At 35.3% G+C, this 27,319-nt stretch overlaps 1 protein-coding gene across 6 annotated transcripts in view; it reads left to right on the top strand.

The window, feature by feature from the left end:
• Positions 1 to 27,319, top strand: part of LOC118188568 (RIMS-binding protein 2-like) — a 481,985-nt gene that overhangs the window by 199,110 nt on the left and 255,556 nt on the right. For all 6 annotated transcript variants that reach the window (XM_085816767.1, XM_085816768.1, XM_085816770.1 and 3 more), the window contains exon 5: positions 20,562 to 20,681. In XM_085816767.1, the coding sequence (XP_085672893.1) occupies positions 20,562 to 20,681 (120 nt within the window). The remainder of the gene's footprint in view (positions 1 to 20,561; positions 20,682 to 27,319) is intronic.

Below are 27,319 nucleotides of genomic sequence, written 5' to 3'. Positions count from 1 at the left end.
AGGCTATATGCCTGAGTGGAAGTATGCTTTCGTGGAAAATTTTTCAAAGGAAAATTGTCTCGTATTTACGTAATGCATTGAGGAAAATGACAAAAATGCTAGCCAGCCATCCCTTTTGCCGTGATCTAAACTTTGTAAACTACCAGTATTCAGCGATTTTAACCGCTGGGCCACTAGTAAGCTCTATGAAAAGATATTATCAGAGAAAAAGAGTATAGTATTTTAATACAAACATCATTGACAAATAAAAATTTGCAATCAATTTTGAAGACAGGGCCTGCAAACTTTCATATCAATTACGGCGCAAATAGGTAAGATTATTACAAAAGAATTTTTAATTTGTTAATTAAAAAATTCTTGGAAACATTTTTGATTTTGTTAGTACTTACTTGCATAATAAATTCAATTTTATCTGTTTTAAAAGCTTCAAAATATCTGTTGTTTGGCCGTTTACAAGAAAGTTTTCGACCCATGATTTATAAACACATTGAGTAATAGTATCTAGTTTTCGGAGGCATGCCTGTTGGATGGCTGCTCCTTCGTCTGCCAGAGTCCGGCGCAGCAGCCAGCTAGGCGTCATCGATGTTCTTTTCTCAGTCACGTCGCGACGGCGAGATAGAAAGCATTTTATGGCAAGTTGCCAGGTTCTGAAATACGCAATCAACCATCCAATCGCCGGGAGAAACCGAATTCAGATTTTTGTTTGCTTTATAGCAAGAGTTTCGTTTCATTCATAGAATCCTTTTCTTTACATTAGTTGTGTACAAACTATTTAAACGCAACGTCTAACTTTGGAAAGCAGTCACTCGTTTCTGCGTTTTTGGTATTAATTTGCATGATTGTGATCTCAGGTTTACATATGTGTGTAAATGAAAATGTGGCGAAATAAAATCTAATTTTAAGTGGTATTGTACAAATCTTGCATGATATAAGTAGCTTCCTCTCTGGTTCGCATTAGATAGTTTGAAGCGTGCATGTGTATCTATAGTAACATTGCGATTGCGACTGGAAACATTGTGATTCAATTGCTCCTAAGTACTTAATTCTTCTTTAATAAAGAAACGAAATTTGAAATTTACCTGAATTCTGCTTAATTTTTTAATTAAATTAAATTAATTTATTTAATGCTTGAAATGTCTTTAGCGGAATCTCAAAATTTTTGGACCATTACCCTATGCCACCATGCATCTTATCATCCGCGTTGCTTTAACAAACATAGCCATTGCACGAAACACAAGATCTTTTATGCAGTTTTGCAATTTTCCAAATTTCTCAATGCAGGCAAATTATAAAATCTATGTTTCAGATTTAATCAATCTGTAATTGAATAGCAAACTGAGCTGTTTAAAAGAGGCAACCTCAGTTCTATACAGTACAAATCTTTTTTAATTTTTTATATAGTTAAATTTATATAGTCAGATATTCATGGTTGTCCGGGGCGAAACACCCCCCGTCGATGGAGTTGGCGAACTCAGCGAGCTTTAATGAGAACTGCGGTTTCCAGTGGGCGCCTGGAACCTCAAAACTGCATATTCATATCCTTCCTTAGTTTCCTCATGGGGGGGGGGCGCCTAAAGCCGACGTCCACATCGTGGACCTTATAAGAGATAAACTAACCCAGTGGGCGGGGAGCGCGTCACCGATATGACCGCAAGAAAGAGTAGGGACGATCTGGTTTATTTTAACACTGAAACCGATGGCGTTTGTATTACATAACTGTTTTTAATTATTAAATGTAATACGTTGTATAGTGATGAGATTATGAAAGTTACAGTTTTTTTTTTAAATAGGATTTAATATATCTCATTAAAGCACTTTTTACTGCATTTCGCGCTTTTTTTTTTTTTTTTTTTTTTTTCCACGCGTAATTCTTGTACAGACATCTTTGGTGAAATGGTAAAAACTCTAAACAAAAAATTTATGAATTAGTGAATTTATGATTTGCGTAAAAATAAAGTAAAATTAAATAAGATTGATAGTACGTGAAATAAATAAGGTAAAATTAAACAAGATCTGATAACTTTTTTTTAATTTAGTGAACATTTTCAAAACTATAATAACATTACAAAACGATTATTTATTTTATTATATCATGATTAAATTATTAACATTAAAGTGGATTATTTATTTTAGTAATTTATAAAATTCGGAGCATAAAATTTTCTGAGTGTAATGAAGGGGGAAAAAAAGATAAAATAAAATCTAGAAACACTCAGATTTTATATTACGCCCAAAAGGAGCCTTTTTTTAACGTTTTGTGTGTTACCTATATTTATTTATTGAATATCATGTTCTTCGTCTGTAAACCACATACATTTGAAAACAGCATATCTTAAGAATTTCCGCAGTGGAGATAAAAATGCTATTTTCCGTACAGTGTTACTATTGCTTGCTTTGAACTCGTTGAGTTTGTTAATCAAAAATTCGTTAAAGTTTTACAAAATATGAAACATTAAAAAAAATTCGAAATTCGGCTGTCCAGATGCCCAAGTTCGGGTGGAGGATTACATTATTCAAAATTTGATAGCTCTAGGTAACGTCGTTTCTGTCACAGTGCGAGAAGTATACATGTATTCATGCAGATTCTTCATTATTTAATTTCTTTAAATATAATACAAGTCGATAATATTTGGTAACAACAAGTTGCAAGGAGACAGGGACATTTATAGTGAAACAGCGCAAAATACCGCTTCGAGCTAATAAATTAAATTAACAGTAAATAAAAAAAAATCTTATGCATAACTAAAAGTAAATTTTAAAAATAATCACTATAAAATACAAGCAAAATTAATTATTACGGTTAAATACAATTTTAATATTAGAAATAAATGTATAAAAATTAAGGAGTCAAAAGTGTTTATTACTATGATGTATTATGAAATATAATTGAAATAAAATTCCTTTATAGAAATTGTGCTATAATACTCATCTATAATTTTAAAAAAGCAGCACAATTTAGAATTTTAAACAAAATTTTCAAAAACTCGTTTTTAAATATTTTAGTATTTTTTCGTTATTTACACCAATAAAAAGCATAAAAATTGCAAGAGAAAAATTGCTTGTTTGAAATTTTCTATTAGTTCAGATTTAAAATATTATTTTCTAAAAGAAGTAGTTACAAATTTCCTTACAGCATAACAGAAGCTATCCAGACCTGAAAGCATGCAATAGCTTTATAATTATTTGAAACGCTAATTATGCTTAATTAAATTTTTAAAAATCAATCTCAATTTCAAAAATAAAAATAAAGAGAAATTCTAATTTATGAAAGGAGGCGCTACAACCAGCTTTTTCTTGACAATTATACACGCTGCAATAGACAACCACTGTTAAATCGTCCCTACTCCTCCTTATGTGATCAAGGTGACAGACACACCGGGCGAAGGACCTCCATCCCAGGTCCTCATTATACGGGACCCATTCAGAGTTTGAAATATCCAACGCCCGTGGGACCTCGTTCTCGCAGGCGCAACCCCCGCAGTCCCCGTCTGGCTTTTACTAAGCATTGGCCAGAACGATACGTTGCTAATTTAAATCGCTGTCACCTTGCCTCTGGGCACCATACCGGTCATTGCTTACCTAGGCACTACTAAAGAGGCAGAAAATGAAATGATCCGCACGACTGACTGGAATAAGTTCCAGAAGTTTCTCAGTCAGAATCCGCCCATCTTTGATACTCTGAACTCGTGGAAAGATATAGATGATGCAGTTGATACCCTCACTGATTCAATCAATAATGCTATTAAAAATGCCTCTAGACACGTGAGAAGAAATAATAACGCTGGCATTCTGCCACAGGAAATTAGAGAGATGATTAAGGACCGGAATAGGATGAGGAAAGCGTGGCACCTTACATGGAGCCCTCACGTTAAAAGAGATATGAACAAATTAAATAAATTAATTAAAAAGAAAATAGATGAGCATAAGAGAGATGTATGGGAAGAAAAAATTCAGAATCTTAGTCCGAATGATGGCAGTCTCTGGACGTTCATGCGTAACTTGAAAAGGCAGCGTACATGCAATAAGCCGATTTATACTGAAAACTCTGTTGCTCTCAACAATAAAGACAAATCGACGGTCCTTGCGGACCATTTAGAAGAGCAGTTCAGACCTAACATGACGCCCATGGACATTAATTTTGTCAATGAGGCATGCTACTTTGTTAGGGATTGGCTTAATGCCCACACTGCTAAGAGGTACATGGCCACTGCTACAGTGAGATCAAAGAAATCACAAAGAAGCTTAAAGTCAAAAAGGCCCCTGGCATAGACGGTATTAATAATCACGCACTTAGAAATCTGCCCTGCAATGTTGTGACAAAAGTCACGAGTATTATCAATGCGTGTCTTAGTCAATGCTATTTTCCCACAAAATGGAAAATCGCAAAAGTTATTTTATTGCCTAAGCCCGGCAAGGATAACACTAAGCCAGATGGATACAGGCCCATTAGCTTGCTTCCGGGACTAGGAAAGGTCTTTGAGAGATTAATCTACAGCAGATTGAAACACTATATTGAATTACTGCCTCCGGAACAATTTGGTTTCCGGAGAAAGCTTTCAACAACGAAGCAGCTGGTTCGGCTCGTCGAGTTTTGTGGGGTTGCGCTTCACAAGAAACAAAATGTCGCCTTACTCATGCTAGACGTGGCGAAGGCATTCGACCGCGTCTGGCATGAGGGGCTTATTTATAAACTTATAAATCTCCCTATGGATAGAGAGCTGATTCAGCTAATTATGTCTTTCATCACTAATAGGAAATTCACTGTGGCTATTGGAAAGGATATCTCCAGTTTACGCACCATGAATGCAGGCGTCCCACAGGGGTCCATTTTAGGGCCCGTCCTGTATTTATTTTATGTTCATGACTTCCCTAGGGCTCACATTGGCAGAAATTACTTTCTTGGGTGCTATGCGGACGATACGGCATTAGCCGTAAAGTCCGCAAACGCACACCATGCAATCAAGAAATTACAGGAGCTTCTACCAGTGGTAGAAAAGTGGTGTAAGACTTGGAGAATTGCTATTAATGCCAGCAAGTCGCAATTATTATTGATAAGGAGGAAAAATACACAGTTGACTATTAACAGTAAGCTCTTCTTATTCTCTGAAGAGATTCCTAGAGTTAGTAAGGCGAAATATTTAGGAGTAATGCTAAATGAAAGATTAAAATGGGGAGATCATATAACAGAGGTCAGAAGAAAAATTTTCACTGTTGTAAATAGTCTCATCCCTATATTGGGTAATTATTCTAGCTTAGACCTCAGGAAAAAGAGGCTAGTTTATATCACGGCAATTAGGCCATTGATGACTTATGCGTCGCCGGCCTGGTGCACGGCTACCAAGGAGGATATAAAAAGACTTCAAATCATGCAAAACAAAGTCTTAAGGCTTATCACCCATGCTCACTTTTTTGTGAGCAATGCTACACTACACTGTGACTTAAAACTGGACACTCTAGAAGAGCACCTGAATAAGATCAACAGGAAATTCTTCACGAAAGCTCTGAACTGTGACCATATGAGAAATTTTGATATCTTTACCTACGAAATATTGAATGAGGACGCCAGACTGCGCCCACTTGCGGCCCACCTTATCAGGGACCCAAACTTTCCCACCTAGTGCCCACCTGTAAATGATGTACCCAATGTGTTTATTAGCATTCTTAATTTTGTATTTTACTCATTTATTGTACTGTGTATTTCTTAAATTCTCTAGTTTTATTCACATTCTACACTCATTTTATGACTCCCACTTAGTCACGCCTTTACCGGGCCGGTTACTTGCTTGTGAGCTCTTGCGTTGCTGGTCTTCCTATTCTTTATCCGTCTTTCTCCTCCTTATTGCGAACATTATGTGAAGATAGTTCTATGTTATTGTGCCCATCCGGCATAAATTTGATTGAGCCAGATAAACTACTGATCTCAGTGGTATTCTGGCTATAAGTTATCAGTCAGTCAGTCTGGGCACCACTCCATCGGCAAAACCATATTGTAGTAAGGTGCTGTGTCCGCTTTGTCAGTCCCCGCCACGAAAACTGAATGGGGTCAAACCCCCGGGAACTCAGTCGACAAATGCACCACGTAGCTCCACCACAGCCGAAGGAACAGACACGACAGCACCAGTACGGCCCCTGCCAAGCCTGAACCAACCTGAGTACAATACTCGGGCTCTAGTCCTGTGAAGTCAAATTATATACCCCCGTGGTTGAGACTGCCTAGGTACAGATCCTAACCAGTACTTCCCAGGCATTCGCCTGAGTCAACCCCCCGGGGGATGATCAAGGTGACAGCCTAAACGCGTCAGACAAGGGAGAAAACCCATTTGGGTTGGTCTATTTCTTATAAGGTCCATGGTCCATATACCATGACGTAGTGCTAGCAGGCCGGATTGGTGCCTGGTCTGTCTGGTAGTGTTTAAGTAACTTCGTTCTGCTGTTCGTGGTTGGGCCCCCGTAGATAGCAGATGTTTTACCAACCCTCCAGAACGGGGCGTGGAATGAAGTTGCTGAGTATTCTTGTCGACTCAGCTTAGCTCGTCGGCTCGACCGATAAGTAAACATCGTCTCTAGGGGTTGGGGCGTTTAACTGTGTTAACTGTGTTAAGGCAGCCTCAAGCTTGCCAGGTCTGAGTGCCCCTTCCTCCTAGCACACTGTCTTATTTGACCGAAAGATGATAACCAAGGCAGGAAGGAGTTCGTCTCTGGTGTTCTTTTCTACCTCTTATTTGAACGTGAAAATACGTGATGGCGATGCGTATGTAAAGGTAGACGCATTCGACAAATTGCTTAGTCCTTATTTTGTGTCTACTATTGCAATCGTAGTAATTTGGGCAACATTTAGCTCTTTTGTGATTTTTTTTTTTTTTTTTTTTTTTTTTTTTTTATGATTGCATGTTGTTATTGTTATTCTACATAAAAAAATCTGATGTGTACACTACATGACTTCCTTGCATGGAATATTAAATTATACGCATTTTTTCTTGCATTGCATTTAAACGTATTGGATTAAATCTACTTCGCCGATAGCGCGTAAACCACAATAGAATAAACGCATTCTTTAAAATTCACTCTATCTGTTTACCATAGCGACACTCTGGCGCTAGGTTCACTTAACAGTATTATATTTCGTTCATATTATAACTCAGAATGCACAAAATTGATATCATTTAAAGAAGTATCTAATCGTTGCCACATGTTCTATTCAAATACTATAATAAAGCTAGAACGATGCATAAAAGAAATTAAGCAAACAAAACAAAAAAGAAACAGTTTTTCACAGACGATTGAGTATTTCTCATTCAATTATTCGCGACAAGGCAAAAATTAACGTGAAATTGCACAATTTATTTATTGATTTATTGGCACATTTTGAAATTTGGCGTCTTTGTTTTAAGCAATCGTAACGCCAAAATGTAGTTTACGGAATTTGTTACAATCTACAATGAATTGCCACAACTATTTTAACCTTAAATTTCCAAGTAAATTTTTACAGATTATAATCATATGGATTTTTTCCTTCTTTTATCAATAATGCATAATGAATACTTGTTAATGCTATGTGAAAAACTTTTTTTTTTAATTATAAAGAATATTAATAAAATTTGTATTTTTTAAAATTTTCTCTATTTCCCCCCCCCCCCAAAAAAAATCCAAGAATAAATTTTTACTTTTACCATCTTATTGTCTGCTACTTTACCTTAACTTCTATATTCAAGGAAATTTATTTTGCAGATTTCAAAATTGTGTATCATATACATATCTATTCAATATTTCTGACAACGACTACGTCAAACATTACGGCAAAATTATTATAAATAAAACATGTTATCTTCTACTATAGAAAATGTATAACAGCAACAAAATTTATTAGAATATAAGGTGTTTCTCTTCTTCAAAGTTTGTAGCAAATTCAAAAAATAAAAATAATTATGAAAATGTTTTACCTTCAAAGCTATTTTATGCCATTAACTGCGCAATACTCCATAATGCATATTTTAAAACAAATTGCTGCTTATATTTGAAAGAGCCGCTGATATTATCATCGAGGACGCGTATTGTCAAAGCACTGTATATTTTTATTTAATCATAACATTTAGAATATAACTTTTAGGTGACACAAATATTCAATGCTATGGAGACCGAATTAATCAGTGAAATTACTGAAGTTCGTTGGTTATAAAGAAATCATCCGTAGCTACATTAACAGCCGAATAGTTCAATGGGTCCTGTGGACAAGTACAGCAGTTATCGACGGAGGTCTCGATAATTCAATTAGTGGTGTTGTACCGCTCATATTCCTCCCTAGTTACAGACCCACCAGGCGGCCGAGCGCTAAAGTCACTAAACACTTCTTCGGAGGTTCGAACGGGCTGGCTGCATGGGCGTTTTCGTGGTTTTTCTCGTGTGTAACGTGTATACGAGCCAATTTCCCTTAAATAGTCCTCCACGAAGCCATCCCTCCCCTTAGGCAGATAAGCCTCTAGGCTTTGCCGTATTCACATAAACCAAACCATCTCCCTGGCTGCATAAGTTTTTAATGCGTTTTTGGCTTTTCTAGTAACTGCATTTAGAATTCGGGCTTAAATTAGATTCGTTGGTTGTTTGAATATGGCAAAGAACATGGGGGCTATTGCCGTAAGAGAAGGGATGCTTTCATGGAGGACCTGGTTCGTATTCGCAGCCTCAAAAACTACAAAAACCAACCAAGCAGCCAGCTGATTCGTATTTGTATATCCCATTTGTACATCATTTCTTGAATGGACGTATCATTGAAAGACGTATTAACTGGGCTTTACCAGAGAATTTCTGCCACATGAATTCCGAAAGATACGACTCTAGATGATGTTGAGCCCTACCCCTTTGCTTTTTTCGCCATTTAATATGTTTTTAATTTAATTTGTTTCGCCCATCACTCTTTTCCACGGGTGTGATTACCCGTTGTTGGATCACCAAACGTTAATGTGCGATTCACAGTTAAATGGCTGTAACCAGCTTTTCAATCTCTTCTGTTTAATAGACTCGCCAAAAATTCGAATATATTGTTGATCCTTCCACTGCGTGGTTTACAGTTGTTGATATCAGTGTCCTTGCTTCCCGATTTGGAACCTGAATAAGAAAATACTCGACACTTTCACGGCATAACCCGCCGAATATCTCGTATTGTGGAAGTACCCCTGCTAGCATTGTTTTTTAGCCACACGAAGAAACTCTCAATTTCATTTAGTTTTCTAAACCAACATACTCGGCTTTTAGAATGTCGAAGTAAACCTAGCGAACAAAACCCCTCTGATAAAACTGTTCCAGCCAATCGCGGTATTTTGACACATGCTGGGCTGTTTATCGCACCTCTTATGCGACATTAGACCCTGCCCAACAGTAGATAAAATGCAGCGCTATTCTGGAACCACTAAACCAGTTGTTGGATCGAATGCTCTTTTTTTTTTTTTTTTTTTTTTTTTTTTTTTTTTTTTTTTTGTTTTGCTCTTTTTTAGCCTTTCATGTTGCATCCACATATTTCTGTTTCAGTACAATTTCATTTCGTGGTCATTTACGCATATTCGATTGCGAGGTTATATGTCTTTTTCCTGGAAAAAACAATATGGCATCTTCCTCACTCCTTGATAAGTTAAAAATTTTCAACTTTTTTTTAAATATTTAAATTGAAGCTATTACTATATCACGCGGTTCGTCAAATTAGGCAGACAGAAGTCGAAAGGGAAGCTGAAGGTAACGTTTTTTGCATAAATGTTTAAATTGAAAAAAGACTATATTACGATTTCATGCGGTTACATAATTTGGCGGTTTATCGCGGGGGCCGTGAAAATCAAGTATTACTGGCATAATTTGAGTGGTAGAATCGGAATATGGAAAAAAAAATCGGTATGTTATTTCGAAAAAAGTCCGATTTTGTGTCAAAATACCCATGTTAGAAGAATGCTATATATAAATCTAATATATATTCTACATGGTGACATGAAAAACGCAAGTTAAATTTCGTCAGTCGACCCAGTAGAACAGAAGATATAGAACTGCCCCCCCCTTTTTTTTCCTTTTGAGTGGCTATACATATGTGCAAGAGATAATTATTCAATTATGAAATTTATTTTCATATTGTTGTGAGGTACCTGTTCATGGATTCCCTTTAAATATTCACTCGAGATGAGCAGGAAGAAATTGGCAGTTTATTTCACAGAGTAATCTTTAAAACGCAATTCATAACTCTTTTTGAATCGCGAACTTTCAAAATTTATTAAGAACTGACTTGTCCTGGTTCTCACTGAACACTGTTAGTTCCGACCTGGGTTCGATTCTTTGCGAACGGGCTGGCTGCATGGGCATGAGGTGTTTCCCCCCATGTGTAACGTGTATACAAGCTAGTTTCCCTCAAGAAGTCAACCACGAAAGCATCCCTTCTCTTAGGCAAGTATCCCTCGTGTGCTTTGCGATAATCAACTAAACCAACCGAAAACGTCAGTCTTTCGAAAATGCGCTTTTCCAATACTTTCAAAAAGTCATCAAACTATTACAACAAAAAAATAACAATGAGATCAAATGAATATATAGAAATATTATTGAATCATCACTGAAATTTAGTCTCGATTAGTCGTCATAAATGACGATGAATGGTGGTCAGGTTAGGCAGATAGCCCTCGAGTGCTTTGCCGTAATCTAATAAACCAAACCAGGTAACGCAGAACTATTGAAAATTTGAGTATTAAAACAAACTTTTGAATGTAAAACATTTTATTACGAACATGGCTTAACAAAAAATAACTCTTGGATATCGCAATCAATACTTAATTTTATCCTTTTGTGGCAATGTTATTTGTTTGCTGAAAAAAGAGAAAATATAGCTTTTCTGCATTTTTTTCATTTTTAGTCAACTAAAGTTACTCTTTTTTCACTCGAATCGGAGGTCAGCTTTTCATTCGTTTAATTCTTTTATAGCTTCTATTCACTTGCAAGTCGTTTCAATTGGCAATGTGTGATGCAATAGAGAAAAAACACACATAATTGAACATCTGCAGTCCGACTAAGAACAGCAATGAAAAATTTATTACGTATAGAGGGATTTTTGGAATGAATTGCTGTAATTGTGTTGAGATGTCAGAACAGCCATGTTTAGAATTGTAACTCCTTTGGTAATAATATGGACGATCTCGAAAACACAGTATAGTAATAACAATATTAGGAATTTTAATATCATTATCTCTTCACAATGCGTTGCAGATAATAATAAAATATTCAGAAGTATTAAAATAACAATTTTTTGTCTGGGTAAGATTTGTTGATATACTGGATAATCTGAGCTGTATTGTATACCTCTTTTATCATGTAGCATGTCTAATTTATTTCATTTTATTTTTTTTTTAATTTTAAAATGTCACTTTTTAATTTGGAATGTCTTTTAATAGCCGCCTAAGAAGACTAAAACAAAATAAACAATATTTTTTTTTCATGCTTGTTTAATTAGTGGAGCAGATTTAGCTATTCGAAGATAAAGTTGCCCCTTCACAAGCATTCAGGTTTCTTCTTAGTGAGGAAATTCCAAAAAGGTTAGAAACTAAATTATTATGATCAGTTATTCAAAATATCAAACTAATAGCCTCTTGGATAAAATACATAAACTCTGCAGTTTAATTTTTAATCTCTGCATTATCTTAGCCTTTTCTTCAGTCTTACCATCCCTTCTAAATTTAATAAGGTTATCACATCTAAAGACGAGAAAGGATAGAAGAAACTTTTCCGACAAACGAGCCTCTCCTTTTCCTACCTTCGAATGAATCCTAGCCGAAACATGTGTTGTTGAAACTGGTGTACCATTTCACTACGCGGCACTTACTGAAATTGAACTAAAAATGTTTCTTTCGATGCGCAGTTGAGGGTAGCTTGTAAATATGATAACGGTTTAACTCGTGTGTACGCCTCTTGCGACTGTTGCAGTTATATCTTAGTTGTGTCATGTTAAAATATAAATAAACTCCCCCTCCTCAAAAAAAGGAGATATCCATTACTGTCTACATAACTAGCAAATTCTCCATCTTCAAAAACTTCCTGAAATCGTATTAAAGTCCTGATATCGTCAGTCCCTATTCATGGACTTCATGTTAGACAATTTAATCCTATTAAATTATCTAGCAAGAAGTCCATAAATAGAAACTGAGTAAATTTGTAGAAATAAAATCAAGTAAAGTGAAGGGGAGATAAGTGTGAGCTTTCTTTAAAACACTAAATCTCAACTCAGACATTCACCACAGATTCTGTAATATGCAGACTATTCGTTCGCAGGCTTTCCTGCTAATATCCTCTTCTGTAATTTTACTGATCTCTGGTATCCCATTTAACGGTTGTAATGAGGAAAAGAAAACGAACCGGAGCACCATGTATCTTTTATCACCATATAAATTTGTTGGTCAAAACATATCAAAATTACATTTCTTTTAAAGAAAGAACTTCGATCAAGTTACTTTTGATAATTCTATTGTAATTTCTCTATCTCTGTTTGTCTGACTGCATTTCCTATTACTCTTCTTGATCCTAAAGTAAAGGTGAAAACTGCAGTATAAGCTCTCCCTTGGATTAAACAGCAGTTTCTAATTTCTGTTTTTTGTCAAGGGACTCATAAATTGTTCGGTTTCTCGTGTTTTTAATTTCTTTGAGGCTAAATGATTTGTTGTCACAGAAAATATTCGGATAATAATATAGTATCAAGAGATTCAGTTTTAATTTTCCAACTCTCTATTAGAGCAATTTATTGCTTTGTATTTCTGTTTTTAGCATCTCGTCGCATTATGTCACAACGTTCACGCGATCTGGGAAATATATGACCGTTCTACGTGGTATTAGAGGTTTATCATTCATGCAGTCTGACAAATCGCCTACTACAACAATGCTGTCATTAGAAAGTACGCAAGGGAGTGCTCAGGGTGCCTGGATCAAAGGACCCTACCCCTAATCGAACAAATAAGTTAATTCGAACTACGATACATAAAAACTGAAATGGGGATATAAATATGTACATGTTTACATAGCTTTTTTTTTTTAAGATGAAAAGGTAACAATCAGGTTACTAACTAGAATAAAATGGAGCGTATGAAAATCGATAAAAGGTGAAAATGCCAACTGGGAAAGCTAGAAAATCCTATCGAGCCGGTGGTAATATCTGTCAGAGAAAATATAGTTATATTGTTGCGTGTATACGGGCTCGTTTGAACTGAATGCACAAGTCCGATAAAAAATTGAAAAAAAAAATATTATTATCACAACAAATAAAACAAAATGCTTCAATTTCCTCAGATATTCGTACAGTATTACAATATCTCACAGTAGTTATCTTTTAACTACTCAAACATTCAACAGAACTTAATTCAAAACAGTTAAGGAAAGCTAATCCGCGAATTCACTACAGTCAACAAGAAGCAGTTTCTAAACAAACTCTTAAGTTGCTGGGAAATGGTCTTATTTTCCGTACCTCGGGGTGTTCTGCAGTTTCTTCGTATGTGGCTTTCAACAGCGCAGTTCCAGCACTTAAGAAATGGTTTCTTTTCATTCCTGTTCCGTACCATGGCATTTAATTGTCTATTTAAATCGTTTGCCTTATTTTGGAGTGTTCTGAAGTTCCTTCGTAGGTGGCTTTCAACACCACATCTCCAACACCTTAGAGCCAGTCCGTTCTCACTCTTACTCCGGTCTTGTCGAATTGTCTTGATCGAATTGTTCGGTCGAATTGTCTTGATAGATTATCTAAACGAGCCGTAAATTGATCTACTGGCTCGTGGACTCGCACAGCTCTGACTGGGTAGCGATCTCTACCCAGTCAGAGCTGTTGATTGCTGGGCTGCCTCGAATTTCACGGCGTACAACAGAGCAGCCCTTTTTATGTCCTTCACATTCGCCATTCGCAGAGTTTTCTGTATTTCAGGATCCCGGAGGCCGTCGATAAAGTATTGCAGGGACAGGATTTGCCTTGTTTCTGTCGGGCACTCCGAAAAGGCGAGATGGGACAGCCTTTCTACATTCGTGGCGAGCTCCTGAAGTGTTTCGGTGAGCTTCTGTTGATGGGATTTTAATTGAAGCCTGCTGTTGTCTTTCTCCACTTCTCTCCAAAACGCAGCTCCAACGCGCTGGACAGAGCTTCGAAATCTAGCCTTTGGTTTTCCGGAAGAGTATGAAGGATATCCGCAGGGTCTGCTCTCAGAGAAGCGGCGCGATGACAGGCCTTAGCTTGGGAATCCCATCCATTCGCATCCGCAACTATAGAAAATTGTGTCGTATATACTAGCCAGGAGGTCTTCCCATCGTATGTAGATAACTTCAGAGAGAGACGAGCAGGCATAGATAGAAATTTAAAACCTTCAGAATTATTTTCTGCTGTCGCTATGCATTTTTTTAGGCTGTCAGCTTCTTTGGGGACAGCTTCAGAAACCCTGTCATCAATTTGTTGTTTGGGCGGCAGAAACTCTTCCTTCTATTCTTTGCTCCACAGCAGAAACTCTTTCATCTATTTGATCTTTCGCAGAAGAAACTCTATAATCGATTTGTTGCTCTACAGCAGAAACTCTCTCTTCTACTTGTTCTTTGACAGAAGAAACTTTTTCTTCAATTTGCTCAACTTTGCTTTCAGCCGCGTCTATTCTGCCTTCCATAGCTTCAAATTTATTGTATATTATGCAGTTAATTTCTCTTTTCATCTCTTCTTGTCCTGTTTAAATCTTTTCTTGTCCTGCTTCAATCTTTTCCTGACTAGTTTCCATCTCCTCTTTAACGGATTTAATTTCTTCTTCAAATGATGCTTGGCCAGCTTCCATCTTTTCTTGGAATGCAGCAAAAGCAGTAATGATCTGCCTCTATTGTTCCTCCATCGCTCTAGTAATTGGCATTCAAACCACATTCCTGACACCAAAAAGTGTTGCGTGCGTATGGGTTCGTTTGAATTGAATGCACAAGTCCGGTGAAAAATGTATTATCACAATGAATAAAGCAAAATGTTTCAATTTCCTCTGATATTTGTACAATATTACAATATCTCACAGTAGTTATCTTTTAACTACTCAAACGTTCAACAGAACTTAATTCAAAACAGCTATAGAAAGCTAATCCGCGAATTCGCTACAATCAACAAGAAGCAGTTTCTGAACGAACTCTTAAAACAACAACTAAATAACTAAATCGAAAGGTTTTCCTCCTTTTTATAAGCTTTTTAAATCACGCGCGAGATTTTTCTAGTAATTTCTCGAAAGAGATATTTATTTATTAAATGTTAAATGCACGTGCTCTTGTATTTTTAATTTTCAGGCTTAGCTCTCTTTTAATATTCGTTACGCGCTGCACTGCATGGGGAATAAAAGAATTTTATTTATAATTCTAGTAACATTAGATATTTAAATACAAATCCGTAACAATATACACAATATGTGAACAATTGCGAGACCTTGGGTGTGCAAATATTAGAAAAATACCTTACAAAGTATCATAAAATTATAAGACAGGAGCACATACACATGAAGCGAGTAAAAATACAGTTAAATACATAGTACACTGTAATTCAGTCAGTAAGATTACTAAGAATGGCCATAGGCCGCTTACTATTACATAGATCATTGACATTATAATCATAAAATTTAATGGCGGAGTTTTTAATTAATTTCTGATCACTGAACAATTTTCTAGCAAGACGGCAGTAAAACATTCTTAGCAACTCAATTTTCAATTCTGCATGTAGCTTGTGGCTCCAAACATACCATGGTGCATCTGTGGTCTGATTCAAAACCCCGTTTTTGAGCACTTAGTAACTTTTTCCTTATCGATTTACAGGAATGGTCGCTTGTTCGCTATAGAAAGTATACTGTTTCGAGCTATTAAAGGGAATAGTGCATGTTTACGTATTCGAAACATTCTGATAATAGATGTAATATGTGGGGACCATGAGAGAGTTTTACTGATGATCACTCCTAGATAAAGGACTTGCTTGACCTAAAGAATAGATACTCCATAAAGTTGTAAATTCTTTTTGAACTTGTTCTTTTTGGTGAACAATATGGCTTGCGTTTCTTCGACTTGCGTTCTTGATTTTCCAATTGATGAGCCAAGCCTCAATTTTGTATATGTAGCCTTGTAGTCGTTGTATAACTGTACTAATAAATGCGCTTTGTGTGAGGATCGCAGTGTCATTAGCATACATTGCGAGTGTTGTGTTCGGTATAATGGAAATGTCATTCACGTAAATATTAAAAATTATAGGTCTAAAAAGGGACTCCAGCCTGGATAAGTTCTGCGAGTAGAGAGTGTTCCTATGCCGTGAACGACAAAGTGTCTACCGGCTAGGTAGGATTTAATCATGTGTGTAATGTACTCTGATAAACCCAGAGCGTGTGACTTGTAGATGAGAGCATCCAGCCATACACGGTCGAAAGCCTTTGCTATTTCGAGAAACTGAACCCAAACTGGTAAGGAATTAGAATGTTTTTGTTTTCGATGTGCTTGTTGATTTTTCAGCTTAGGATATTTATTAGCTTCTACGATCTTGGTTAGTGACTACAGCAGGTTAATAGGTTGATACGATTCTGGAGCACTTGCAGGTTTTTGAGAATGGGAATGATTTTCGCCACCTTCCAACACTCAGTAAAGTGTTGCCACTTGAGGATGATATTAACTATTTTGGTGAAAAACAGGTTAACTTTAGTTGGGAAGTACTTGATCATTCGATTGGTGATTTTGTCATAGCCAAGGCTCTTACCATTTTTCAACTTCTTGATGCAGCTGTAGACTTCAGACGGCATGGCTGAAATAATGTTGTCTGTGCGTGGGCTTGTTATGTAATCGGAGTGAAAATCAGCAATTAACTGTTCTGTGGAAGGATCGTGAATGTTGTTAGTGCGAAACTGAGATTCCAGATGCTGAGCTAAAAGTTCTGATTTCTCAGTTTAGTGGATCCATTGGGATCCTTTAAGGAGCGGAATAGTATTGTGACATTTTTATACCTCTTAACTGCTTTCCCCAGAGAGTTATCATCTGTAGAAAGTGACTCGAGGTATTTAGTCCAGTTGCGTTGTGCGCAATAATTGGTTTGAGACTTGACTACATCGCAAAGTCTATTGAAAGTGGCTTTGTCCAATAGATGCCTTGTTCGCTGGTACTGCCTCCTGGAAGCATTTCTCTTCTTAACTAGTTGAAGTAAGCTCCTCGGATCTCTTGGCTTATACTGCTTGATTTCTTTTTAAATAATGAAATGTGCACTTTGTACTGCTCTGATGAATTCCTTGACTAAATTGCCAATATCGTCCCCCTAGTGGACTGTTGGAAGAGTGTACGGAATGTTGTTTAGAGCTTTGACAAAAACATGCCAATCAGTGCTAAAAGCTCTTTTGTCTGATGTGGTATAACTACGGATGTCCAGGATCAGTCGAACCGAGTATGGATCCGATGACAACTCGTCTAACACAGAAACATCCAGCGTAACACTGGTGTTTCTAAGTAGGATAGAAGTCAATAATACCAGTGGAACCAGCAGTATACAGTCTTGGAGTTTTAGGAGCTGCTACGCATAAAGGGGCCTTATTGGCCAGATTGAATATTACACTGCTGATCACGAGATACGCGGTGTAACACTGGATTCTCTAGGTCAGAGGCCTTACCCCCCAATTGAATAATTAAGCAATTGCGAATACATACTTTACAATAACTGAAGTTGGTTATATAAATAATGATTATGAATAGTAAGTAGTTTTAACAGAACTTAACAAAGTAAAACTGGAGAAAATATTAAATAACTTTTTTTATAAGCAAATATGATTAAAGTGACGGAGTTCGCTTAAAAGATTCAAAGACAAAGTAGAAAATGCCAGAAGCAGCTGGACGAGCTGGTGACGTGTGCTGAAAACATAGAAATATATGAAATAAGACAAAATAAGCATTGAGAGGTGAGTGCAAAATTTTGGTGCGTTCGACTTCAAAAATTTAGTTACAGTATATTACCATAACTACTTAGACAATGTACATACGATATTTAGCAATACCATGAAGAAGACACAATAGTGAGGGGGAAAAAACATATATATGAGAAACAACAATATTAACGTATAAATTATCTAATCGTTTTGGACATTCAAAATAGCCATAGGCCTTTTGATGTTTGCTGGGTTATTATAATCTTAATCACATATAATAATAGCAGGATTGTTTATCAATTTCTGGTTTTCATAAAATTTGAAACTCACGCGGCTATTGTCAGACCTAAGCTGTTCAACATTCACCTTCTCATGCATTCTGTTGTTCCTTTTATACCAAGGTGAGTTGGTTATTTTTCTAAGACGCAGCTTTGAGTTGCTTGCAGTTTCTTACGATAGGAACGACAGGAATATGCCTAGACTGGGTAGGCATAACATAACATGAAACGTAGAACGGATTTGTAAATGAGTAACTTGTTGTCTATAGACAGAAAACACTTTTTCAAGCAATTACGGGAGATGGTATGGTTTTACGTGCTCAAAATTTCAGGTGAAGAGATGTAATGTGTGGGTTCCATGATAAATGTTTACTGAGAATCACCCCCAAATAAGGGACCTGACTGGCTCAGGGAATGGATTTCCCATAAAACTGTAGGTTTTTCTTGAATTTCTTCATTTTTGTGAATAGTATTGCTTGTTCATTGACATTCACCAGAATTTTCCATTTGCATAACCAAGTCTATATTGTGTGAATGTGTTCCTGTAACCTTTGTATAACTGGACTAATAAGTGCACTTTGTGTAAGGATCGCAGTGGCATGAATCGAAAAACTAGCTCCGGGCCTTTTATGCAGTTTTACTGTTTTCATTTTCAACCAATCACAAACCTCATAATCCAACCAACTTGAAACAGTTCTTGAACAGCAGCCGATAAAATCGCAGCTCAGAAAAGCTAACGTCACCTTTTGAATGCCAGCAACTCCGAATCAATGGTGAATGCTGTCATTCGACGTGGCATAGAACTAGATTTGGATTCATTTCAGGAAGGCAAAACGTATAAGTGGGGATTGTTTTGTAGTGGACTTTTTAAGAGAAACTGGTTGCTATTCATGTTACGTACAGGAAAACCAAGAAAACGCTCTTGCAACCAGCACCATAATTTGGGATTTAAACCCGGAAGTGGCATAACTTTCAAATTATATGTTTGATTAATTGATAATGGTAAAGCAGTTAGAACTATCTAAAGTAAACTGACTCGTTTTAACGTATCTTTAATTTATCTTTGAAATTAAAATTTAATTTCTTAACAAACTGAGTGATTTAAAAGCAGTACACGATTTCCTTAGTATATCTTTACTTTCCTTTTTTTTTTTCCTTACATTTCTAACTGATGTAATTCTTAATTCATCTAATTCTCATAATTTATAATATGGTTAAATTGCTTTTGGTAAATATCTTCGCAGTTATGTAGAAAATTCTTTTAACACCATATACACCTCATTAATCAAGAAAAAATGCTTTTAATGCCAAATGCTCCTCTGATTCGCATGAATTGCAATATATAAATGAATATGTTCTTTAAAATGTTTTAGTTACTTACATGTTGTCTAAAAACGAGTTTTTTAGAATATTTCTAATTGATGTAATTTATTATGTAACTGTTTCACGTGGTTTTTAATGCAGCTAAGTGGTAAATCTTATATTGTAACTCAATGCTTCTTATGCCGTGTATTATATAATCCTAACGGCTTTTTAACGGAATACCTATTTAACCTAATTTATATAATACATGTTTACTACTACTAATTAGTACAATTTATAATAATAATTTTTAAAATATATGCACAGAAGCATTTGGTGTTCATGTACCAGACAAAGGCCATTTCCGAGAAATGTTGTCATTCCATGCAGTTTAAATCCTTGCTTAATCGTCACGTGACCTGATCCCTTTGACGTGTGGGGGGGGGAGTTCCAACAAATACTTTTATTCCAAAGGGCATAAGATCTCTAATATATGCTTGAAATTAACACCGTTAAAAAAACTATCTGATTTAAGGCAATTTATGTAGTGCTTTTTAATAATTTATAACCTTTTTTTAATAAAGTAGTATTGTATCTAATTTACCTAAATTGTTCCAAAAGGATATATTTTCGGACCAGCTAGCTGCATGGTTGAAATTTCTGTCCGTGAAACCGCCTGTATGAAAAATTATTTGCTTCTTCTCATACTTCAGAGAAAGATCGTGATACCTTCAGAAAAGATCATTTCACAAAGGTTTATTTCTGTTGTCAAAAACTGATAAGTTACTCTGTAGTTTCTGATGTCTAATTCCAGCCTTACAGCCAGAACAGAAGTCTTAATCGTATATAATTTTATGTTCATGTGACTTCACGTACCAATAATTCTTTAAGAGAGTGATTTTAAACTAACGACTGTTGCCCCCGAAGCAACTTTATGCGGCTTACGAAAACACTTTCAGCATGTATTTATTGTTAATACAATGCTCATAGATTTAAATATAGCGTAAATTCATTGCATATAAGCCTTTTTAGCATATATTCAAAAACATTTTATTTCTGTGAATCAAATCAGAGGCTTACTAATCGCACAAATTTGTAGGCTGCACAAAGAGCATCAAGAGTTGATGTTGTCCAGTACGAAGCTCTGCAAAAGAACAATGAAGCTTTAAGGCAAAGACTGGATGAACTTCTGAAAACTGCAAATGAGCTTCAAGATGCTGTAAGTGCTTTAGATGAATATTACTTATAAATTTTATGAATACATTTTTCTTTTATTGTTTACTTGCCATAGTTTGATAAATCTCTGCTTTGAAGGTGTTATAATTAAGTTTCTGAATATTTTTGGTTAGATAAGATTAAAAATTACTTACGTATCCTTAATTAAATTGCTGTTATTGAATATAAAATTTTAAATTTATATGTAATCATGAAGCATTTTCAGATTCTTACTATATTTCAGTAAGCAGCTTTTATGTATCTTAAATTATTCAAGGATCTTCTTCGAATTTCATACATTGTGAGTCTTACTGAGATTCAACCTCTCGTTTAAATTTGTTTCGAAGGTTTTTTTTTATAGGTTTAGTGTCAGATGTTTCAGTTTCTGCAGGAATGTTCTGACTCTGAAATTCAAAACATTTTAATGCACTTGAGGAATTCTATTGTATTTAAGCATCAATTTCCAAGTCAAATTCTCTTCCTATAATGATAACTTGATCTAATTAATAAAAGTAGGATTGTCATTTGTACTTTGAGATTGGCAACAAAACTCAGTTTCTGGAATAAAATGGTAGCAAAACCGACATTTAAACACAAAACCGACTATAGAAATATATGAAAAATCTATCTTGAATGTACGTAAACTGCATAAAGTTCTATAATTTAGGTTAGACAACATATGTGCGAGTGGCAAATTTAGGCAACATGAGTTGGAATATTACTACGTTTAAAATAACCAATTTTGAACAATATATAAATAAAAATAGACTTTAAAGTAGGTTTAAAATAGATTTAAATCTTGTGTAATTATTGTAATCAAATAGGAAAATTAGAGCTTGGGTAAAAGTAATAAAAGTATTTCATTAACAGTAATGAAAACAAATATTCATAATCACCATTAAAGTTTTTTTTTTTTTTTTTTTTTTTTTTTTGCTTAACATAAAGAAAAACAATCATATATGTTGAATATATATCCAAATCAAATTTTAATACCATGACATTATTAACAGTTTTTAATGAAATTTTCTTTTCTCTATACTAAAAGCTCAAAATTTTGTCAGATAGAATTAATCTTTTTCTGGCGAATTTGTTTAGATTTTTGGCGATCTTAGATCTATTTAAGAGCTGTATTTCTTTTAAAATAATTTTTCATATTTGTTATACAAATTCAATGTGGTTACAATTAATGCCTGACAATCGTTCTCTCTATTGATTTTGCTGGTTTTTAGTATTGTTGAGAATAATACGTAGTAGAAAACGTGGTTGCTTACCAATGGAGCGTACTTGATGAAAGTAAAATATAAGGATTTTAATGGAGGCTTTCCTTGAGCTTTACAGAACAGATGAATAGGATATGTCAGTTTATTTCAAGTGAGGGAAAAAAAGAACATAAGATGGTGATTAACTTGACTCGTATAAACTGCTGACTTGTGTCAATAGAATCTACTTTCTTATTACATTAGATGAGCAGGTACTTGGCTTGTCGATTACCAGGACGACACACAATCTGGATAGGCACATCAGGACGATACTGTCTTCACCCTATTTTGAGCTTTTACAGCTGGATTCTGTAGTAGTACTTATCCTTTTCAGCCGCAAGGGGGAAGGGATTTCCCACAGATTTTTAGCTGAAAATAGCCCTAAAAACTTTTATGTGGCCGCCCCCGTTGTTTTTTCGTCTTCTGCTGTTGTTTGATGGCGGCATCTAGTGTTAAGGATAGAAAACGAGTCGTAGCGAAAAGTGTGATTGAAGGTAGTAAGTAACCTTGGAGGCTGAGCTGGGGTTTGTCGCATAGAAGCCAAACATCGTACCACCAAGCCAAAATCCTGCTTCGGCCTTATGCCTTACCGGTACTCGAATCTTTTTCCTGGTGTGAGCGCCTGATTCATCATCAGAACCATCACACAGCTCGCTGCAAGCCGTTTCCTAAATGCAGTACTAGAAGACGCTATGTTTACTCACTGTGCTTTTGCTTAGGCATATCACCTTTAAAGCTGTTACTATCAGTTCCATTACATCATCTGTATATGCATACTATTGCTAAGTTTGGCTAACGTACATCGTATGTTCTAGCTTTGACAATACATTATGTCAACCAATTTCTGTCTAAAAGTTACCAGCTTGTTACGCCTTACCTTAGTCTGAATTAGAGTTACTATTCCATAGAATCATGTTGTGTAAGCAATTTATCGCTATGTCTAAGATGAAGCAGAACTTAAGAAGGGTGTAAAAGACCCTTTATTCAGAACTCAAAATGATAGAAATTCAAATTAAAACTAGGTCGTAAGTTATCCAGATGCTACATAGGAATAAATACAAGTTGGCTCAAGCCTATGCCGACTGACAAGCACTTTTGCCCCCCCCCCAAAAAAAAGAAGAAAAAAAGCCAAAGACAGATTGCTCTTGAAGAATTGCAACTAATAATGTAGCCTTAAGCACTCGGAACACGATCTGATTAAACAATCTATAACCTTCGTTTAAATACTATCTCTTTCTGCCTCATTTGAATAAGCGTGAAGTAAAAATTAGCATTCTGGCAGGAAAAACAGGAAAGGAGAATTACAGTAATAAATAACTGGTTAAATACAAATAAATAAATCCTTACAATGTATTAATGCAAAGGAGGAAAATGATATGCCTGGTTTTACATCTACTACTTGATTAAAAAAATATATTAGCATATTTGCGCAAATAATAAAGATGTATATCACGTGTAAATCATTTAATACAATCAATGAAGCTCTTTGAATGTACATCATAGGTGAACTTCCGGAATGGAAGCAAATATGATAGCTTAAATGTCAGCCAGTGTCACGCTACATGAGCGAGATCACGTCACCAATGGCTTCCAGCTAGGGACTCCTTGTTCAGTCACAAATTCCCCTCCCTTACTGGACGGGAAGCGAAAGCTAGTAGCGCCATTTCTTGGATCTTTCTACTTTCTAAGAGTCCTCCACAATATTTCTCTTCTCGAATGCCGAAGGTACGAAGAAAGAAGTCACAAATATCTGAAATTGAAGCGAACACATCTTCTCGAGCGTTTGACGACCGGTGGAACACTTGAAGGAAGCGGAAGATCAAGCGAAGGAGGATCATCTGGTGAAGCAGAGGGATCCGGAAACGCAAGGGAGAATCACTGATCGCAGGAATAGGAAGATTCGAAGCTTCACAAAATGCAGACTTTCATTGACAATTTCTAGGATAGTTTTTTTGTCTCGCACGAGAACGGTGAAATTTTTATTACTACGTGCACATATTTTGAAGGGACCATCGTATAGAGGAGTGAGAGGAGATTTTACCGCGTCGTTAGGCACAGACACATGAGTGCTGGTGTTCTGTATTGGATGCGCGAACGAAGTTGCTTTTTATGACATGAAATAGAAGCCGGAGTTTCATCACTTCTCCGAAAGTCTGGAGGAAGGCGGATGGTTCGGCTGAAGCAGAGGATGGTTGAAAGAAGTCAGACGGTAATCGAAGCGTCACGGCGTAAACATGTTCGGCGGATGTACCTTGAAGGGAGAACATAAATCAAGATGAAGTGATGTAGTCCAACAAGTATGACACGTTAGGGCTGCTTTTAAGTCACGGTGAAAACACTCCTACAAGCCATTTTCAAAAGGACGATACAGGGAAGTGCAAATTCGGCATATTCCAAACGCAGATGTTATAGGAGAGAAAAGGTAGGACTGGAATTGTCAACCTTGATCAGTTGCTATGATGGGTGGCACAGAAAATCATGCAATCTAACCGAAAATAAATTGTCGACCCAGATTCAGCAGAGATGTCTTGTACGGGCCGCATATAAGCAAAATGTACACTGCTAGGACAACGGCTTGAATTTGGCCAATGACAGTCCAGATGATCGTCACCATTAACTCCGCCCACATGAGTGATGTCACATTTGTGATGTTTGTTTACAATCAGCTGTTCGGAGTTACGAAGTGCGCTCTTTGAATGTACGTTTAGTTTTTTGGAATGAAAGTGTTTATATGTATGCGTATTATATCTGTATATAGCGATTTAATGTATGTTTCGGAATATTAAGGACCTCATTATACTGTTCCAATACAAGATTAGATCTAGTCGGATGGAAGTTACTGATGGCTGGAAGATGCATGTAAAGTGTGGTTTACAAATTGTTTTGCATATTGAAAATCGGAAACTTTTAAGTGATAATGACTTAAATGATCTAATATATAAAATATACCTGCGGGAATTAAACCAAGTGAAGTTAATGTTAAGTTATTTGATTTCTTTATTGGATTCAATATGCTTTCTTAGAAATAAACTTCATTTTATTATTAGAACGTAAAGAGTATAAAGATGAAAAAGTGTGTCCAATCTAATGAACATATTGAAATGTAGCTGTGAAACTACTGAAGTTAAATGATGAACACCTTATTTAATAAGAACTGGATATATTTAAGATATGCTACCAGATTTGATATTTCAAGATTATTGGATATGCTTATGTATGAAGATTAAATCACTATTAACTGACATTATGGTTCTGGTAAAGTATATATCATATTTGGAATTTTCATTGTTCAGTATGCATTCTTAGAAAGGTTCATTGTTTTCCTGAAATATAAAGAAAATAGAACTGAATAACTGTAACTGCTTAGTGTAATAGATCTATTGGAATTTAATTTAGCTATAAAACTGCAAATGCTAAATGATGCTGAACACAATTTAGCAAGAACTGAATTTAGTAAGATATGTTACCAATTATGATTTTTCAAGACTATCGAAAATGCCTAACAATGAGGTATCATTACGTGTTCTAAGATGCAACACTGAATTGAATCCAATAAGTATACTTTTATTTCAAGAAAACATACCTTCAAGTGAATTGCTTAAACGTGTGTTTATAGTTCTTTACTATAAACACACATTCAAGCAATTCACAGCAATCAAATTCAATTCAATAAAATCACTGTTAACTGACATTATAGTTCTGGTAAAGAATAATATATCATATTTGGAATTTTCATTATTCAGTATGCATTCGTAGAAAGGAAGTTCATTGTTTTGCTGAAATGTAAAAAAAATAATAATAATGAGTAACTGAAAGTGCTTAGTGTAATAGACCTACTGAAAACTAATTTAGCTCTAAAACTGCAAATGCTAAATGATGCTAAACGTAATTTAGCAAGAACTGAATTTAGTAAGATATGCTACCAGTTATAATATTTCAAGACTATCGAAAATGCCTAACAATGAGATATCATTACCTGTTCAAAGATGTAATGCTGAATTGAATCCAATAAGTATACTTTTATTTCCAGGAAACATACTTTCAAGTGAATTGCTTGAATATATGTTTATAGTTCTTTACATCTAGTTAAATACAGTAAAACTTACATAAGCCAAACTGAACAGATTAAAGAAAAAATTAACTTAAGTAACATTTTAAATTTTACATTTTGACATATTAAAGACTGATTACCCGGAGTTCCACTGATGATTGGACTTTATAAAATATGTCTTGAACCGACAAATTTTTTTTTTTTTTTTTTTTTTTAAGAAAAGCATTTAATATTTCTTTTCTTACATTAGTATGTATTTTTAACTGTAAAGTTTGTGCATTTAAAAAATCGGTTGATCTTTACATTATGGTAACTTATCGATTTTTTGGCGAAAATTTGGCAACCAACTCTCCTACAGCAACCCTCTATTTTTTTTCCCCGCCGCCATTTTGTCTTCACGAAGTAAAGACATGTTTCTTTTCTTTTTATCTACTGAACGCTTCTTCCAACAATCTACTAGCCGAATTACACTTATGCTAGAAATTTTATCAAACAAAACTGCTTAATCATGACAAATATTCACTGCAAAATTGGGAAAAAGTGCACAATACCATACTCCTTACGCGTTTTTCAAAATAACACATACACATAAACCATGTACACGCCGACTTATTTTTACTTAAAAAAACATCCCAGAATTGCACAAAAATGGCATTGCGCACACTCTTCACTATATCCATGTACACTGCTTTTTTCTCATAAATTAGAAAAATTTCACGAAAATACATGACAATTTTCTCAATCTTTAACCCCGGTAAAAAGAACATATATGAAATTACCTGATCGCGAAAAAGTATTTACCCTTTCCAAATATGAACATTTCCACATATAAAATAAATAAAATATCCAAAAACTTTTACCTATAAATCATCTATTATATTATAAACGTCACCAACGAATTCATACCGCAACCATTACAGATACTTAGTGTCAGATATTTAAATTATTTCCATGCACGTTTACTTCAACTGAAACGTATACCAAATTCCTACAAACATAAAATTCGCAAAATAACTATCATTTCATTAAAATATAATTAAATTCAAAAACACTACTTAAAATATAAATGAGCACATACATTAAATTAATAAAAATTACCTTACAATCCTAATTACTTTAAACTAAATCATTACTAATAACAATTTTCCCAATAATACCAAATTCCTTTCCACCTTACATTTAGAACAATGCATAAAAATAATATCCTCAAATAATTAAAAATACTAACTTACCTAATCTTCTTCAGAATCTTGATTACGTGGCGGATACACTTTTCTAATTCATTCAATAAAATTATTGAAAGATTTTTTCTGCGAATTTTTCCTCCATACT

The sequence above is a fragment of the Stegodyphus dumicola genome, chromosome 5 (assembly GCF_044657685.1).
Source record: "Stegodyphus dumicola isolate Sdum_Otavi_A_Nest chromosome 5, ASM4465768v1".
Lineage (NCBI taxonomy): Eukaryota > Metazoa > Arthropoda > Arachnida > Araneae > Eresidae > Stegodyphus > Stegodyphus dumicola.
The sequence above is the reverse complement of the archived record's forward strand: the minus strand, read 5'-3'. Positions and strand labels throughout refer to the sequence as shown.